We start from the raw sequence: 17,805 nt of genomic DNA, 5'->3' as shown, positions 1-17,805 counted from the left end.
GCCAGTACATGCGGATTGGAACATATTCAAAGATAAGGAGCATTTGTAGCAAAGGGATTGCTTCCAGCCTTGGGTTGTTTCTTTTGGGGAGTTTTGCTTTGTTTTTGAATCTGCACCATTGGGGGGAGGCTGGGGGAGGGAGTGGAAGACAGCATCTTGTATTAGTGTTAACCTTTTACCACTCAGAAGTGTTGCTCCGATACCTTGTTGCTGAGGACCATGTAGGTTCCTAGATGGGTGGGTGGAGATGCCATTGTTTTGTCCTTAATTGCAAGAGAATCCTTTAAAATATATTAATACCCCTTATGTACAAGCCAAGCAAACACAGGACAAAGGAAAGCATGCAGGGCTTTAGTCATGGATTTTAAAGTGTTTAGGAAACGTTACATTTTCCTCCTTTCTAAAGCTGATTTGCTGCCAAAAGAAGATCTGTTCTGCAGTTAATTTTAGAAAGGTTAAATCTATTTACCAAAATAAACACAAGCACGGAGGGAGGAAAACCAGGAGGATAGGAAATAATGGGCTCATGATCTGTAGAGGTCATCGCGGGAGCCGATTTGACAGGGAAACGTGCATAATGTATCTGTTTTCCTTAAACAATACTCACATTGCAAGGGGACGTGCTGTGGAAAAGCTGTGAAGCTCAAGTTTTCCTCAGATAACCTTGCCACTTTTACAGTACATGTGCGTGTACATGCACACACATGCACAACCACACACCCAGCCACCCCCTTTCTCTGAGAGGCAATGGATTGTATGTATGTATGTTTGCAGATTTGCTGTTGGGTTTTAGTGAAGGTTGCTGAAAATCTTGGCACAAGGAAAGGGCAAATTTTAAAGAGCTCCAAGAGTAGGACAGAGATTGGTGTTTGAATGGCTTGGCTGCCTCGAGGTCATTGCTAATTAGTTGCGTGTTGCCTGAAGAACCGAACATTGCATTTTGAATTACATATGAAAACCAGTCGTTCTATCTCCCTTTGCATCCACGCCGCTGCCTGCTTTGCTCTGGCATCTGGAATGGAGAATACAGTCGCACCGGGGAGGAGAAGAGAGTGATCTTAAATGGTGTGTGAGAGTACCGAGGTGGCAGTAGAGCTCAGATGAGAGAGGCTGGAGTGTGACAGCTGTTACTGGGTCGTGCGTAAAGCCTGCCAGCAAAGCACATCAATTTGTGTGATATCTGGATGTTTTTCCTTCTGTATTCATAATTGCAGAGATGGTGTCTGCATAAATCTCCTCACTTCAACTCCAGCTAAAGGAGCAACACAGGGTATGCCAGTCTGTTAGTGGCAAGACACCAGCTTGAAGGGAGGGCAGTCAGACATATGCCTGCTTCCAACCAAAGGTGTGGAAGACCAGAGGCAACTCTAACTTCAGTGCATTCATGGAATGGCTACATCTTACCGTCGTCTTTGGGGTGAAGAGGTGTATCCATATGTAATGCACTACACCTGGCAGGACAGTTTGGGGAGGAGGTGAGCAGCCAACAGTGGCAAAAGAACAGGTGAAGGACTGTTTAGAAAAGCTGGATGTGTACAAGTCCATGGGGTTGGATGGGCTGCACGTGAGGATGCTGGCTGAAAGAGTTAGTTGATGTGATTGCAGAGCCGCTGGCCATCATTTCTGAAAACTCATGGCTATTGGGAGATGTCCCAGGTGATTGAGAAAGGGCAAACATAACACCCATATTTAAGAAAGGGAAAAAGGAGGATCCAGGGAACTACAGACCAGTCAGCCTCACCTCAGTCCCTGGAAAAATCATGGAGCAGATCCTCAAGGAATCCATTTGTGAGCACTTGGAGGAGAAGGTGATTAGGAACAGTCAGCATGGATTCACCAAGGGCAAGTCCACGCCTGACCAACCTGGTTGCCTTCTCTGATTGGGTGACCGGCTGTGTGGACACAGGGAAACCAGTACCTTGATTTTAGCAAGGCTTTTGATACGGTCTCCCACAGTGTTCTCACAGGCAAGGTAAGGAAGTACGGGTTGGAAGAATGGACTGTAAGGTGGAAAGAAAAGTGGCTGGAGCATCAGGTTCAGCGCATAGTAATCAATGGCTTGATGTCTAGTTGGCTGCTGCTATCTAGTGGAGCGTGCCAGGGGTCAGTCCTCGGGTCAGTTTTGTTCAATATCTCCATCAGTGACCTGGAAGATGGGATGGAGCAGTGGCACCTCAATAAGTTCACAGATGACACCAAGCTGGGGGGACATAGTAGATACGCTGCAGGGTGGGGCTAGGATTCAGAGTAACCCTAGACAAATTGGAGGATTGGGCCAAAAGAAATCTCATGAGGTTCAACCAGGACAAATACAAAGTCCTGCACTTAGGACGGAACAGTCTCCTGCATCGGGACAGGCTGGGGCTGACCGGCTGGGCAGCAGCTCTGCAGAAAAGGACCTGGGGGTGACAGTGGACAATAAGCTGAACATGAGCCAGCGGTGTACCCTTGTTGCCAAGAAGGCTACCGGCATCCTGGACTGCATTGGTAGGGGTGTTGCCGGCAGGTCAAGGGAAGTGATTATTCCCCTCTATTCAGCACTGGGGAGGCCACATCTGAAGTCTTGTGTCCAGTTTTGGGCCTGCCACTGCAGGATGTGGACACATTGGAGAGAGTCCAGCGGAGGACAGCAAAAATGGTTGGGGGGCTGAGGGACATGACTGGTGAGGAGAGACTCGGGGAGCTGGACTTATTGAGTCTCCAGAAGAGAAGACCGAGGGGGGATTTGATGGCAGCCTGCAGCTCCCTGCAGGGGGTTGCAAAGAGGATGGAGAACTGCGTGCAGTTTTGGGCCTCCCACTACAGAAAAGATGTGGACAAGTTGGAGAGAGTCCAGTGGAGGTCAATGAAAATGGTTCGGGGGCTGGGGGACATGATTTATGAGGAGAGGCTGAGGGAACTGGGTGTATTTAGTCAAGAAAAGAGAGGACTGAGAGAGGATTTAATAGCAATTTTCAGCTGCCTGAAGGGGGGTTGCAAAGAGGAAGGAGCTGGACTGTTCTCAGTAGTGATGGACGACAGGACAAGGAGCAATGATCTCAAGTTGCAAGCAAGGGAGGTTTAGGTTAGATATTGGGAAGAATTTTCTCACTAGGAGGGTGGTAAAACACTGGAACAGGCTACCCAGAGAGGTTGTGAAATCTCCATCTTTGGCAGTTTTTAGGACCTGGCTAGACAAAGCCTTGGCTGGGATGATCTAGTTGGGGATGGTCCTGCTTTGAACAGGGGGTTGGACTAGATGTGACCTCCTGTGTCCCTCCCAACCCTCATTTTCTATGATTCACGAATGCCAGCAGTGCTATCTTCCCAAGTCTTTCATGAGTTGGGGTACTAAGGGCAGCGCAAGCAGCAAGAGAAGCCTCCGTTGGAGAACTTCAATAGACATAATTTGCCTTGTGTGAGCGACGCTTCAAGGGATGAGCTGGGATACAGTCTCCATTCTGATTCAGTAATGGCCTTTCTGTTATTTCTTCACTAATTAACTTAAGCATTTGTCAGGGATGAGATGGGAATTCAACCTCTGTTTATTCAACCATGGGCTTGCTTCCTTTGTAGCTGATCTTAGCTGTCTGCTTGGGCGAGAAGGGAATTCTCTCTCTCGCTCTCTCACCTTGTTTGACACTTCCCATTACAAGCCCTTCATTGAGAAAACACACACTGTATTTGTGGTGGCAATTTGATTGGTCTCTTTGATGTTACAGTCCTAAGTTCCTACTACAGTTGAGGCTGAAAGTCTTTTCATAAGCTGAGTCAGTGGCTTAGCTGACCCCAGGTGTTCAAGGATCATAAATCATGAGATCAGCTAAAATAGCAAGGTTGTTTGGGGGCAGGAAGAGGGCATTTGCCTTCTGACCTTGGAAGCGGGCTTGTGAGGTTTAAGGGTTGAGCTCCAGCCTTGAATACACATGCGGAAATGCATCCTTTCCACCGGCTGCTCAAAGGGGACGCTCCTCCCTCATGCTGACCCCTGCGGATGGATGAACTGATCTGCTGCCCCTCTCTGTGTCCTGCACCTGTTGCTATCTTCTGCATCCCCAACACCACTTCAGTCTTCCTCCTGCTCCTCACATTATGCTGTGCCCCTTGGCTTCATCTTGCCCTCTATAACTCTTGAAACTGCCCCCTAGTCCTTCCTCAGTCTCTGCAAACACCTTGTACCGTGTCTCCACTGCCCTTTGCTGTCTCAGGTTCCTAATCATATCCCATCAGAAGGTAGGGTGGTATCCATTTGGCCCGTGGGCCTGGGTTTAGTCTCGGTGAAGAGAGAGAGAAGAGGCAGCCATTTGTATTAGGCTCGGTCTTGCCTCTAGAGGGAACGGCAACCGTATTGCTAACTCCTGTCTCAGTGGCAGCGAGGGCAGATGGTTGCCTTTCATTATGTTTTCATGAGACAAGTTAAACACAAAAAAAAAAGAAACATCTGAAAATTGCTAGACTAACAATAAAAATTTTAAGAGTCGGCAACTCTTAGTCATTGACATCGCAAGAGTGATTGAAGTCGCTCTAGTGCCAAATAAAAACAGAGCGATAGCAGGCTGCAGTTATACAAGGAAGGATACAACACCACGATTCAGTGCTGTGTAGGGACAGCAGCTGAGTAGCGAAAATCTGATACTTCGCCCCTGGAACCGCAGCAGTGCTTGTCACGTCTTCGCGTGGCTGCCTTTTTCCAGCTCCTTTTACTAGTAGTGAATATGATGACCTGCCCCCAACCGCAGCTAAGTACTCACCAGGCCTTTGCCTTATTTGGGGTTTAAACTTTAGTTTTGAATCAAACTGTGATAGATAATATCACAGCAGGTAACTAATAACCTGGGCATGATTTAGTGCTGTATTCTGCCATAGACCTACATGAGTCCTACACTGCAGGGGTGCATAAGAGCAGGTGTGTTTTTTACACAGCACCCTATCCATGATCAGACTTGTAAGGTTTAGCATTTGATTGTGATTTGGTTCCTCCCAATGGGCCCTCAGGCCCGTATTGGTCACAGGACCTTCTTGCTCACTTCCCTAGCCTTTCATCCTCCCTACTCATGTCCACAAGGAAACCAAAGAGACGAGAAGGATAAATGTATCAATTACACGCTGGCGTCTGCCGTATCGTGGAGTAGCTGATGCTCCAGTGAGACGTGCCTCCCAGGCATCAGATGTAATCTGCTCATTTAACAGTCCCAGCCTCTCTCCCTCCTTGATGTGCACTTGTCCGTTGTCCCCTGCAAAGCAAGAAGCCGGTCTCAAGAAAGAGAGGGTTTGCTTTCCAACTGGAAGCTAGTGAGTGGTGAGGTCTGCATGACCCACTTGCACCGTGAGTCACTTGGATGCACTTCAGCTAACGCTTGCATCTATTTTTCTACTATGGAGGGGTTTTCTAATTGGGGAGAAATTGCCTACTGTCTTGGGGACCAGATGCTTATATTGCCCAAGCAGCGAGGTCACTAGTGAAGTATTCCCATCCAAATTCACCAGTGCCACCTCTGTGTCCTGCACATGCATCGTTGTTCAAACTTTCCTACAGCTATTCTCTTGCTGGTCTTATCATTCAGAACTACAAAACAGAGTTCGGGATCTTCCCATTGCGGGCTGGCTTAGAGATCTGGTCCTCAAAACACATACAAATCATCCTGCTGCACACACTTCTTCCCAGGGCATGGCTTCATTTTCCCTGAATCACATCGTCTCAGGTCTTTGCTCTTTTTTGCTTCTGTTCCCAGTGAGAAAGAGGAGAACTTAAATGAGTCCATCTTTTAGTAGAGCAAGTTTCTCTTCTGAAATCAGGTACTTTCAGACTCACAGTTCTGCTCCTAGTGCTTGTCCTCTGCCTGAGGCTGCTTGCTGGTCTGGGTCTTTGCTGGTTTGCAGTGCTGGCTGGCCGGATTTGCAGCCAGATTTTTCCCATCTGTCCTGCTTCAGAAGTGCACCCTCTGATTTCATCAGCAGCCTTGGAGCATCTCATCTTCAGGCCTCAAAACACCTTTGGACTAGAGATCTCTTGAGGGGAAAGCTCTTGTCTTCTGCACAGAGGGAAAATGTAGCTGTAGATGAACAATCTAGCCCGTAGCATTGGAACAGGGGAGTACAGAGTCATTTCAAAGGAAGTAATGAGAGATTTTTCTGTTCCTAATTTATGCCTGTCCTACATATGGCTTCCATGGAGTTGCTAATGTTACAGACAGATGGGTTGGCATTTTGCTTTACAGAGCACATGGGATAGAGGATGTTCATGTTTTTTAGCTACTCATTCTGCCTTCAGAGCTTGTTAGCCACTCTGCAGCCTGACCAGTCCAATATGGTCACTTCACAGATGGTCAGGAAGCTACAGCCTGAGCATTTCATCAGGCCAGCTCTTCAGTAACTTTAATTTGACACTGGTTATTTTAGCACATATTTGGCCACTTTCTCAGTAGGCGCTTCCACTATAGGCCATATGTACAGTTCCTGGGGCTGAGAAGTATGTACATTTTTCTTGATTCTTGATTCATAGTGGCATTGAGGTTTAAAGGTGTCAAAGTCTGACAAAAGACAAGAAATTTGGTTGCAACTTTATTGTACATTTAGGATTTTGGCTTTGGGGAAATGCTCAGGATATCATGCTTTGTTTTCTTCAGCGCCCTTTTCTTTTTCTTTGTTAGATCTTTGTAAATGCCTAAAAAATTAGCTTCAAGCATCAACTATTTCTACTATCTAGAAGTCTGATTGGGAGCTATAATGCGATCTTTCATGTTTAAATGTACAGATTACTAAAAGCATGCTTGCTTTTTGCTCTGATCGCAGTAAGAGTTGTGTGTCCTCAGTTACTCTTATCAGCTGGATTCTCACCATGTCTTTGCTGCATCTGCTTTTGGGTATCGTCTCCACTGCTCTCAGCAAAGTTGAGTCTGTCTGATACTTGGCTTGGAGACTTCCAAACCCCAAGGGCAAACAAATGAGCCAGTTGAGTCCAGCCTCTTCCTTCCCTGAGTATGCTGAACTAGTGTTGGCAGCATGATAGTTGGAAGCGTTGTTCTTCTGAGGAGCCATCAGACCTTAGACTGAAAACTAAGGTCTGGACACTTGATAATACAGATGTCAAAGGAGTGTTTGCATGTGCATACTTAATAACCCCAATGTCTTGAATACAAGCCAACTTAATGTTTGCAGTTTAAATTGGATCTAGTATTTGTCTTTTCCTCTCCTAAACTGTTGTGTAGTTAAACTCTGTGTAGTTAAATTATTACCATGTTTCATTCCAGAGATGCCCACCTCAGTGGTAGCATGCGGAAAGTAAGGTGTGGGGAGGGGGTTGGTGTTATCCTTTATTGGATCAACTGTGCAGTGAGGAGACAAACTTCTGGGCACAAAGTGGTTCCTGAGTGGTGGTAAAAACTGTGGACAATACTACTGCACAGAGCACATCCTTCAGGAGGAAAAGTACTGTGTGGATATGCAAATGGAAGACGGCAGTACTACCAGTTAAACAGCGAAAATAATGATGCTGTTTTAAATGAAAGCCAAAGCTCTTTGCTCTCTTTTTTAGCATCTGTTTCTGTCCGTCTGTCCTCAACTTCCTCCCCGAGGACTAACATCCACTGGTTTCCTCTTGGAGAAAAAGGATCCAATTTCTGACACCTATCGGCATGTGTGTTTAAATGTTCAAGTTAGTGCTACCCGTGGCCCATGCAGAGGCATGCACATGAGTCAAAGGACATATGGAGGGTGTATAGTACCCCAGTAATCTGTGTCCTTGACACTGAGTTAGTGTGATAGCCAGTGTTTGGTCTACTTTATCACTCCCGTATCTAACACCTGGGTTGTGTTCCTGATTAAAAAGGGAAGCGGGTAAGCTAGAGTCCTGTACTGACACCCTGCAGGTTGTGGGTCATCTTAGTATTGAATAGTAAGGAAGAGAGAAACATTATTTGCCATAAATCTCGGTGTGCCCACAGGCCGGTATCTCCTCTGTCCCACCCCAGTGTTCAGCATCCTTCCTGGCATCACCAAGCCCGCTGTCCTCTTTGCTCAGCACCTGAGAGTAGCTTTTTCATTACATTTCCTGGAAGGCATACTTTATAGACATCCATCCCTTTCTGCCTCATAAATTCACTTTATGCGTTCAGCTTGTGACACGGAGGGTCAGAGGTCTTGGCAAGAAGCACTTATTATAAAGAAGATCTCTTCCTCTTTTAGGTTACAAAGAATATTATAGGAAAGGAAAATTTAGCTGGGGATGAGGAGAGGTCAGTTTGCACACGGCAGCACTCCTTGATTGATGAAAAATCATGCATCCTTATTAGAGCTCCGTTGTTCTGCCGTCCCATAGAGTATGGCAACATGATGTCACGGACTAGCTAAATCTGCCAGTTTCCACCAAATAAATCAGTAAAATAAACTAAACAATAGAAATAAATAGAGCCTTAAATCACTCATCAATATTTCCAGCTGTACTACATATTGTTGGGCAATTAGTTGTTGTTGTTTTTTAATATTTCTATAATTTTAAATGAACAGCCTCTAATTACAGTGATTTACTAGCTACCTGGGGACCTGATATTTGAGCAGAGCTTGATGCTTAGGAGAGATTGATTGGTGAGGCATAATTCAATTGGGGGATTTTGATAATGATATCACCGCCCAGGAGAGACAAGTTTGAGCAATTAGACAGATCCACCAAACCCTCCTGTTTGAATTGTTAAAACTTCAGCAGTCAGTCTCCTCCCCCTGTCTCCCTTTATCCCAGCGCTTCTCCATCCTTCATGTTTTAGAGAGAGAGTCGAGAGTCCTGTTGAAGAGGAAAAGGGGGCATTAGCAAGTATAACAGTCTGTGCAAAATCATGTCGCTGTGGGCACAGCAGCCTCACACAGTAAAACTGGGCATTGAATCCATGGGGGAGTTCACATCCCTGCACCCTGACACTGGCCTGAGTACAAGACATCACCCCTAGCTCTGAAGGGGAGCTTGACTGTGGAGTTGCCGAGTTGCTCAGACTTTGCAGATACATTTTTATATGAGCTCATTGCAGGGGGGGAGGTAGAGAGAGAGAGAGTGTGTATATGTTCAGGGGGAGAAAGCTCTGCACATACCTGCTATGCATATACAGGCACACACACACGTTTGCACACATGCGCACATACACACAGACACACACACCAGCTTTGGTTTCCAGGACACATTTTTTGCTGGGCACTGAAGCCTGAGAAAAGGCTCTGGGCCCTCTCTGAGGCTGCACTTGTTTCTCTCTCCCTGACAGCTGCACGTGGACAGTAGGCCTTTGACATTTAGAAAAATTTCAGAATCTAAAGCAAGAGACAGAAACAAAAAGATTTTCTTGTTTAAAGGTCAGAGCAGGCTGCTTTAAAAAATGTTTTAAAATTGGTTTGCTGGACTGTGACAAGGTTTAAACATACTAATGGGTGATGAGAACATCCGATCCAGACTGAGAAAGAGAAACCCTGCATTGGGCTGGATTTGGGAAACCACAAACACAAGTGGAGTGCATTAAAAAGGTCGAATGACCTTTGCCCAGCTCACACCGAGAGGCGAGGGGTCATGCCCAGCTATGAAGCCGGTCCACGGGTGTATTTTATGGAGCGTACTGCGATTGCAGTGTAGGGCGACACAGTGTTAGGTCACACGAGAGTATTGCAGAGTTCCTGAGAGGTGACCCGGAGGGACCAGAGGAGTTACGTTAGGTGAGAAGGGAGGTACAAATTTCTCCTCGGGGGAAGGTTTCTAAACACCAGGCACCTAGATGGAAGATTGTCATCTCCGCTTTATAGCACACTCAGAAACCATGTTTGTGTCGAGCTGAAGTGACAAGGCTGAGTGATCTTCCTCTGCCATTCACACATCACTGCCCCACCTTTACAAAACCCCATCATGGTCCTGCCAACTGCCAGGAGTGACCTCTTAACCAGGAAACTTTTTACTTCTTGCAGTATCTAATGGCCCAGCACATTGTGAGCATTGCCTGCTTTGGTCCCTTGTGTTAGAGGGGAGGGTAATTCCTGCTGCAGGTAAGGGCTGCTCACGGTTCGCTTTCCTACAATGCTGGCTGTTAGGGAGAATCTCACAGCCCGTCTGCGCATGCACAGACTTGAATAAATACAGGTATCACTCTTTTTCCAGGCACGTAGCAACGCTGATCATCTTAGCAGTCATCAAGAACAGTGGGATGACAGGGGCTACCTACTCCACTCTGTCCATCTCGTGACCCCAAAATAAATCTGCAGCTGGAAAGACAGAAATGGACTGAAATGTTTTGCTGGAGATGGGCCGAGCAGTGCGAGGCAAATAGAAACTTTATCCCATGGCTGAGATGGAGCTAGCAGTTTGCTCGCTGGGCAGCTCACCTTTTGGGCATTTGCTTTCCCTGATTAGTTTTAGATCCCACTCAAGCCTTCCTCTCCTGCACAGACAGATAAATAGAGTGGAACAAATGGAAAGGGCACACAGGTTCCAAGGTACCCAGCTCACTTAAAGGACTGAGTGCTGACACACGGCTTTATCTGTAGTGTAAGTCTGTGCCTTCAAAAAATAAAAAATAAAAAAACTCTAAAGCCTTGAATAATTTACCAATTTCCAGGGTTAAAAGGAAGATTTATGATGTTTTCTTCTGTCTGGAGACAGCTAATCTTGTCTCTTATGGAAAAGCAATTGTACTAAAGGCTCTTCTCTCTGACGAGATTGAAGAGTGACTGCTGGGAGTTCATGTCACCAGATGGTAGACGGACCCCTCTTGTTCGCTCCATACAACATGGGCAGAAAAAACAACTTCTGATTTTGTGATTGCTCCATGGGGTACCAGCAGCCTGAAAGCACACGGCGTGGGGTGTTTTTTGGAATCTGTAACAGGGCTTATGCAGACAAGTGTGACTGCACAGACACAGTCCTGTCTTGCTCCATGTGAGTTGTTTTTCTGATAGGTAGAGATCCTCCATAATCCTAAGAGCAGACTGGCCCGGCATGAGAACCAAAAATCAGTATTTCCGCAAAGTGCTGGTGCTTTGAATAAAGTAGAATACAGATCAGAACCATCCTTGGACTTGGTTTTGGAAACCCCCAAACCACTTTGGATTGCTCAAGGGGCAAAAGTAGGGCCATCATTTAGATGTTATCGTTGACCCATCTCTACAGTCCTTGTTCTAAATAATTGCTGCTTTATCTCACGCAACACGTCAAAAGTGGCAATGTGCAGTGACCATCTCGTCTGAATAAGACATTTGTCTGGTTTTGGCCCCAGAGTAGATTGCAGGGATATATAAAGATAAACTAGATCCCATCCCCGGGTGTCACCACAAAGAGGACCAAACGTGCTCACTCCTGCTCTGAAGGCACTACAAAGACCACAGGTGCCCCAATTTCGAATGTTCAGACCTTAACATGCATGGGGAGGGGGCTTTAAATTTGCCCTAATTAACATTCTTAGATTTGGAATCACTTCATCCTTGTAATATATTTGATTAAAAATTGTTGACATAATTGACATATTCAACATATTTGTATTATATTTTATATTTGTGGGGTGGGGGGCACAGGGAGGGGGAGTTGGTATTTTTTTTTTTACAAGTTGTACATCTGAATCCTAACAAGAATTGCAATGTGAATGTGAAACATGGTATCTCTAATGACCGAGATACAAACTATGTATTATTATTACTATTATTTTAGCTTAATTCCAACTTCAGGCAGAACGTGCAGGTGTACCCTGGCAGGTTTATGTCACTCAAAAGTAGCAGCAGCTCCTTCCCCAACTCTTCCCTTGCTCCTGCTCCGAAGGCACGTACCCTCCTGCACTCTCCCGACATTTCCCAGGAGGCCCACCCTGCTCTCTTCCCGCTGCGCTGCATGTCATAGCTACGGTGCAAAGCCTCACTTTGAAACAGAAATCTGTAGGTTTAATTGTAATTTATTGCCATTATTTTTCATAATTGTGATGATAATTTTGTATGTAAAGTGCTCCCTTCCACAAAACTGCTCAGGGTGGTAAAGAGCAGTCATAAAACAATTTCTCATTAATTAAGGAAAAACAAATATCCCAGCTTCCACCAAATTACCAACAGATGGGAAACAAAACCAGGAAAAAAAATAATAAAACAGTCACAGCGATAGCAATTTTCAAATGCCTCTGGGTGGGGGGGAAAACAAAAGCTTTTAGGTGTTTTTAGAAGTGGTTGAGAAGCAAAATGAGCTGGACTGAAAGTTTAGCTGTCATCAGAGGTCAGTTCAGAAAATTTTCCACTTTAGAGAAGTACGCGGAGAAGTCCCTTCTTCCAAAACGGCTACGCTGCCCTCTTTCATTGTCAGCCGCACCGAGGGCATAAACTGCCCCTTGTTAAGAGGGAGCCTTTAAAAGTGGATGCTGCTCCCAGTAAAAATGATGACAACCTGAGAAGATGATGCCGCCTTATGCTGTCAGGAGGCAGAGAGGAATCCATAGTTCTGTTAAAAACAATGGGAGATGACAGCCATTTCAAAGGAGCACACTTCTGCTCAATTTTATTTTGCATCAAAACAGTATTCTTTAGCCTCTGCTGCAGGAGGAACTTTCAGTTATGAAGAATGATGGAAGGAAATGACCATTAATTCTCGAAGAGGAAGAAATTATTCAAATATAGCCTGCCCATGAGATGTCAGTGGGTTTTAAGTAGATGGGAATTTTTTTGAAGCATTTGTGTCAGTCTTCTAGTGCAGCCGTGCCACACGGGACAAGTAAATGGGTTGAAACTGGGTGCTGAACTTTTTAGAGAACTTGTAATTAATTTAACTCCGAGACCAATTAATGGGTCTACATGTAAGATTAATACCATGCTCGGTTACTAAGTGCTGTGATTATTTGGGAGGATAGACTATATTTTTCATACATAACAAAGAGACTGAATCCCTGCCTGGAGTACCAAAGTCAGTCTTAACTATGGGGGGCACAGCTAGCGGTGCCTTAATATCTGGACCTTCCTCTCCACACCCTGAACTTTAATGTTTCTGATGGAGTAGACCTGCATTCAAACCACCCAGGAGGTTAGGTTTGTGAAACCAAAATCTGGCATCCGTGGCCCATTTCTGGCCCGTGGTGCGAATCGAGTTTGCATGAGAGCTCCATGTTGCGCCTGGTCTTTCCCATAGGTTGCCGATTTATATCCCTCTGACCCAGTTACCTGTCTCCTGGCCAGTTGTTATTTCTCTCCCTTTCCCTGTCAGTCCGTTCAGTTTGTCGCTATCTGACACAGCTGTGCCCTGGATGCAAGTCGGCTGGCTCCACTATCAAAATCTCCACCCTGTGGAGCAGCTCAGAAAGGGAGATGAACCCAGTTTAAACTGAGATGGAGCAGAGGAGATTTAGATAAGCTCTTAATTCATGTTTCCACCACTACAAAATCTTGTTTAAATTTCCTCCTTGGCATTAGCGCACTCTCCATTATCAGAAGTGACACATACATGAGAAGTTCATCACGAAACAACTCCAGACTCCTGAAAACACGACATTGGAAGCAAACACATCCCCGGGGCCCTTTTTGGTCTGCTTCACTGATGTGGTCCTCTTTCTTGGATCTCTTTAATAGCTGCTCCTGTCCTTACAGTGACAGCGTATTGACAGCGCCTTTATCCCCCTGCTTTATCTGTGGCAAGATAGGGTGTTTTTGACATTTTGGGCATTGTGCCTGATTGTTGTACAAGAGGATTGTTTGCAAAGTTTTTTAAGACTAGGTTAGACAAAGGCTTATATCGGATGGTTTAGACGGGCGTGATCCTGCCTTTAGCAGGGGGTTGGACTACAGTACCTCCAGCCCTACTTTTCTATGACTCTGTGATTAATGCTGTCCTTCTCTCTGCATATATAAAGTCCCTCCACATAGCAATCCCCATGGTTCACTCCATGTATGTGCTTTTTGGGAGAGAGCAGTCCCGCTAAGGATCAGGTTTCCCTTCACCCGCGGAGTCCCTATGTGAAGCACCCTATTACTGAGGCAGGCTGGACTCGGCTCCATCATGCTTTGCTGGGCTCAACATCTCGTTCCCCATCGTGGAGCGCTGTTAAAGGGCTGAGGCGAGGTCAGGGTCATTACAAAGGGGAAGCAGCTGACGAGAAAGTTTTCGGTGGTGGCGTTCTTTTCTGTTTTATCAATAAAACAGCAGAAAAACAGGGACAGCAGGCACATATGTAGGAAGCTCCAAGCAGGGTGCATCTCCTTCCGCATTGTGCTGCTCTGCCTTTTTCATAACTACTTACCATGTGATGAGAGGAGGCTTTGAGCATTTGCCCGCGTGTCGGGATTCCACGTTTCCATGCGCGCGTCTCGGGAAGGATTCTTGCATGAGCAGCCGGGCTGGTAAAAGACCTAGAGAACTTAAGGTGCGGCAGGGTGGAGTAAAGACGGATCATCAGCTCTGTTAAAGGTGTCAGGTTCATCGAGACCCTCTCCCTAACTCCTCCCGGAGCGCAGAGACTTAAGGTTAAAATGCTTCCATCTTGAGTGAAATGCCAGCTCTTCATGTTCCCTGCTAGCTGCGCCCAAGCTAGTGATAGATTCCTCTGCCAAAAGATCTCTGCTTCTGCACTTTCTGCTGTGGCTGCATGTGTTAATAGTGCAGCCCCTTTCAAGTTTGTTTTCAAGATGTTCGAAACGTTCTTCCTACTGCCTTATAATTCATTATTCACTGGAGGCTCACACAGGGGGTATTGTTCTGAGGTTTTGGAAATGCAGAACTTAATAATGGTCCAATTAAATTGTGTGTTGAACACCTGCTCTGCAGTAGATAACGTTGCCTTGATTAGAATAAGATACACAGTGAAGAAAACTCCAGAGCAAGGGCACTGGGATTTTCCAGCATTGTGAGGAGTGGAATGAAACTCTGCTGGATTAACAATTTCTTTCCTCTCATTTCTCTTCTCTCTGCCTTTTCCTTCTCCCCCAGGCCTCCAGCTCCTCCGGCGGGAAGATGCAGCTTCTGGAAACTGAATTCTCTCGCACTGTCCGGGAACTCATCGACCTCCACCTGCTGCACCAGGACAGCATCCCAGCCTTCCTCAGCGCTGTAACCCTAGACCTGTTTAGCCGTCAAACCGTGGCGTAAGCCGGTCTGGTCCAGAGCCATTTAGCCTTGTGCCCTACACATGTGGATCACAATCAAATATGACTGGCCTCGCACCGCAGGGATTTGTGAGCTAACCAAACCAAACCAAACCAAACGCTTTCATGTTTCGCCTTCTGTTGCACTGGGCTCTTCTCATTTCTGCTGAAGTCCCCTCCCTCACCCTCCCCAAACACTTATTATGATGGTTTGAGGAAACAACCAAGAGTTATTTTCTGCTTTCTCCTGAGCTGGAGTTCCTCTTTCCATCACCTATAGCCCAAGGTCCAGATGCCCTTTGACAGTACTGGGTCCAACCCCAAAGACTGTTTTTTTATGTTGGCTTTAATAACCCAGTCTGCCTCCTCTAGAGTCTCTGAAAGCTGCCACCTTACCAGAGACATACTGGTAGTCAAAGGCAAGTGTCGCTCCATCCCACGTTTCCCTTTTTCCAGCTGACCCCTCCCCCTTTATGAACAAGCCCTTTATGAATTCGTCAGCCTTTTAGGTCTCAACAGGAGCTGTTACAGGGACACATGGGAGAGTTAGTTTTGGGGAGCTTACAGCTCCTTGAGTCCCAGCTTCTTCTATGGGGGTCCCACTAACTTGGGTCTCAGCTTCATTGAGTATCAGGCACTTAAGAGAGAGAACAGATGAATGTGAGCTTTGGGGGAGCTGACAGCTTCCTGCTCCTCACAATTACAGATTTACTACCCACTGATGGAGGTTCAGGACTGGGGGCACTGGAGCCATGGGTTGCAGAGTCTTCTTAGATACGGCCCAGTCCTGCTGCTCAGTAGGGATTGAGATGAAGAAGACAGCAGAATGTAATGGGATTCAGGACCACAGGCTTCCTTAGCTACAGTCCCTCAGTCATCACAATTCGGCAGGTAAAGTACAAATGTAAATAGGTTTCCTATGAGCCCCATCCCTGTGCAGAGCTCAAGAAATGTACTCCCATGACATTTTTCTTGCTTGGACTCAAGGGTGCCTAGTTATCTCCAAAATGCAGGAAAAGGAGCAGGCAATGGAAGGTCTCTTCAAAATTTACTGCAATGCTATTTAGTCTGCTGGTACCTACTTGTGTTGCTGTGTGCAATCCTTCTTTCCCCAGTATCCTCACATTTGCTCTCCTGACTGCTGTGGATGGATCATTATGAATGTGGATGTTTTGTACTGCAATAGGTATCTGTCACTTGATTTCCTTTTTATGAATAAAGTGTTATCACCCTGCCTGGGTGTGCAGTTCTTTCATTTGCATTGTGCCCAAGGGGCTGGAAAGGACCACTTGGCTCACCAACTTCAGTGCCCTGCTCTTGCCCACAACTCTTCTGCTGCAGCTATGGCGTCACAGGTGTAAGTATGATAGTGACCCGGTGGTGCTTGGGTAGAAAGAGCTGGTTGGGGCGTTCTTTCACCCTCTACTTCCAGTACTCAATAGATGTTACTGTCAGTGCAATGGCTTCCACTTGCAATCGCATTAAAAATTGCTTCACCACCCAGAGGGAGGGCAATAACTCCTTCATTCTCAGCAGAAACAATATAGCAAAAATAGCTTGGAGGAAAACCATGATAACCATGGTCCTGGTCTTTCCAAGCCAGAGGCATCACAAGCGCCAATGTAAGCATAGGACCCAGGAAGGAAAAACTGGTTGCCCCAGCTCCAACTTATCATAAATGGTAGAAGCATTCACCCCTGCAGAGAGGTCTCAGTTCTCCCATCCCTGGTTTCTCCCCATCCCCACACTTGCAGGAAGTTATTGAAGCAGCTTGAGTGAAAGCCATTAGCAAAAGTTTGCCATTTTCTCTGCTGCTCGAAGAAGTCATGGCTGAAGATGGATTGCCTGGCATCCTGTGCCAGGGGAGCGCTGCCTGATTCATATGCGCGACATGGCACTGAGAGTCGCCTTCATCAGTCATGGAGAAAATGAATCATGACGTCAGCCACACTCGACTTCTCCACCAGCACAATAGCGGAGCCTGGCTGCTTCTGGAAATCTTTCCCCCAGCTCCTCGCAGGAGAAATGAAGTAATTAATAAGTTTACAATAAACCCACTATCTTAGCAAAACAGAGGTGATGTGAGAAGCCGTGCTGGAGACTGACAAGGGAAAGAGCTCCTGCCCACTGAAAAGTTGCCTCCCGAGGGTGAACAGCTAATAAGTTGGGTTGGAAGAATTACCAATCTTCAGAGGCTCTTTCAGCGGGGGGAAGAGACATTGAGATGAATTGCTGCTTTGTGCCATGTGTTTCCAATGAAGTTGGTTTGTTCAACAAGGTTTAATAAACTAGCACTCCAATCAATTATACCCTCTGTCCCTCCTCAAACAGACTTGTACATCAACATCCAAGGAGGCACTTGGGTCTATTAGACATTTCTGGTGAAGGGAGCTCCTGGCTAGAGGGCACTTCAGCGGTACAACCGTCTCTCTTGCAGGCGACATGTCTAGTGCTCTTGCATGTTAGTGCTCTTGCAGCAGCCACTCTGCTCAGGCAGGAAAAGAAACCCTGGCTGGGAGGGGAGGCTCTTGAAAGCAAGCGACAGTTAGCTCTGCATGAAACTGTGACCTCTGGGAACCTTAGTTACTCTGATTTTCTTATGAGGCCATAGGAATATTCGACTGCAAGCCAGCCAGTTGCAAACTGGTCCAACCGAAATGGCAGAGAGAGAGGCGTCATCTAGTGAAGGGCTGGGAACAGGAATGAGGAATTTCCCTTCCTGGCTGACAGAGATGTGTTGAGAAGCCTCCGGCAAATCACTTG

General features: G+C 46.3%; 1 protein-coding gene across 4 annotated transcripts in view; it reads left to right on the top strand.

The window, feature by feature from the left end:
- MAD1L1 (mitotic arrest deficient 1 like 1) overlaps positions 1-16,276 on the top strand; it is a 488,928-nt gene extending 472,652 nt beyond the window's left edge. For 3 of the 4 annotated variants that reach the window (XM_059716930.1, XM_014610725.3, XM_019494775.2), the window contains one exon: positions 14,888-16,276. In XM_059716930.1, coding sequence (XP_059572913.1) covers positions 14,888-15,046 — 159 coding nt within the window. In that variant the 3' untranslated portion in view covers positions 15,047-16,276. The remainder of the gene's footprint in view (positions 1-14,887) is intronic. The other variant, XM_059716931.1, reaches the window with a different exon arrangement.
- The last annotated feature ends 1,529 nt before the right edge of the window (positions 16,277-17,805 follow it).

This window comes from Alligator mississippiensis, chromosome 13 (genome assembly GCF_030867095.1).
Source record: "Alligator mississippiensis isolate rAllMis1 chromosome 13, rAllMis1, whole genome shotgun sequence".
Classification (NCBI taxonomy): domain Eukaryota; kingdom Metazoa; phylum Chordata; order Crocodylia; family Alligatoridae; genus Alligator; species Alligator mississippiensis.
This window is presented reverse-complemented; position numbering and strand designations above follow the sequence as displayed.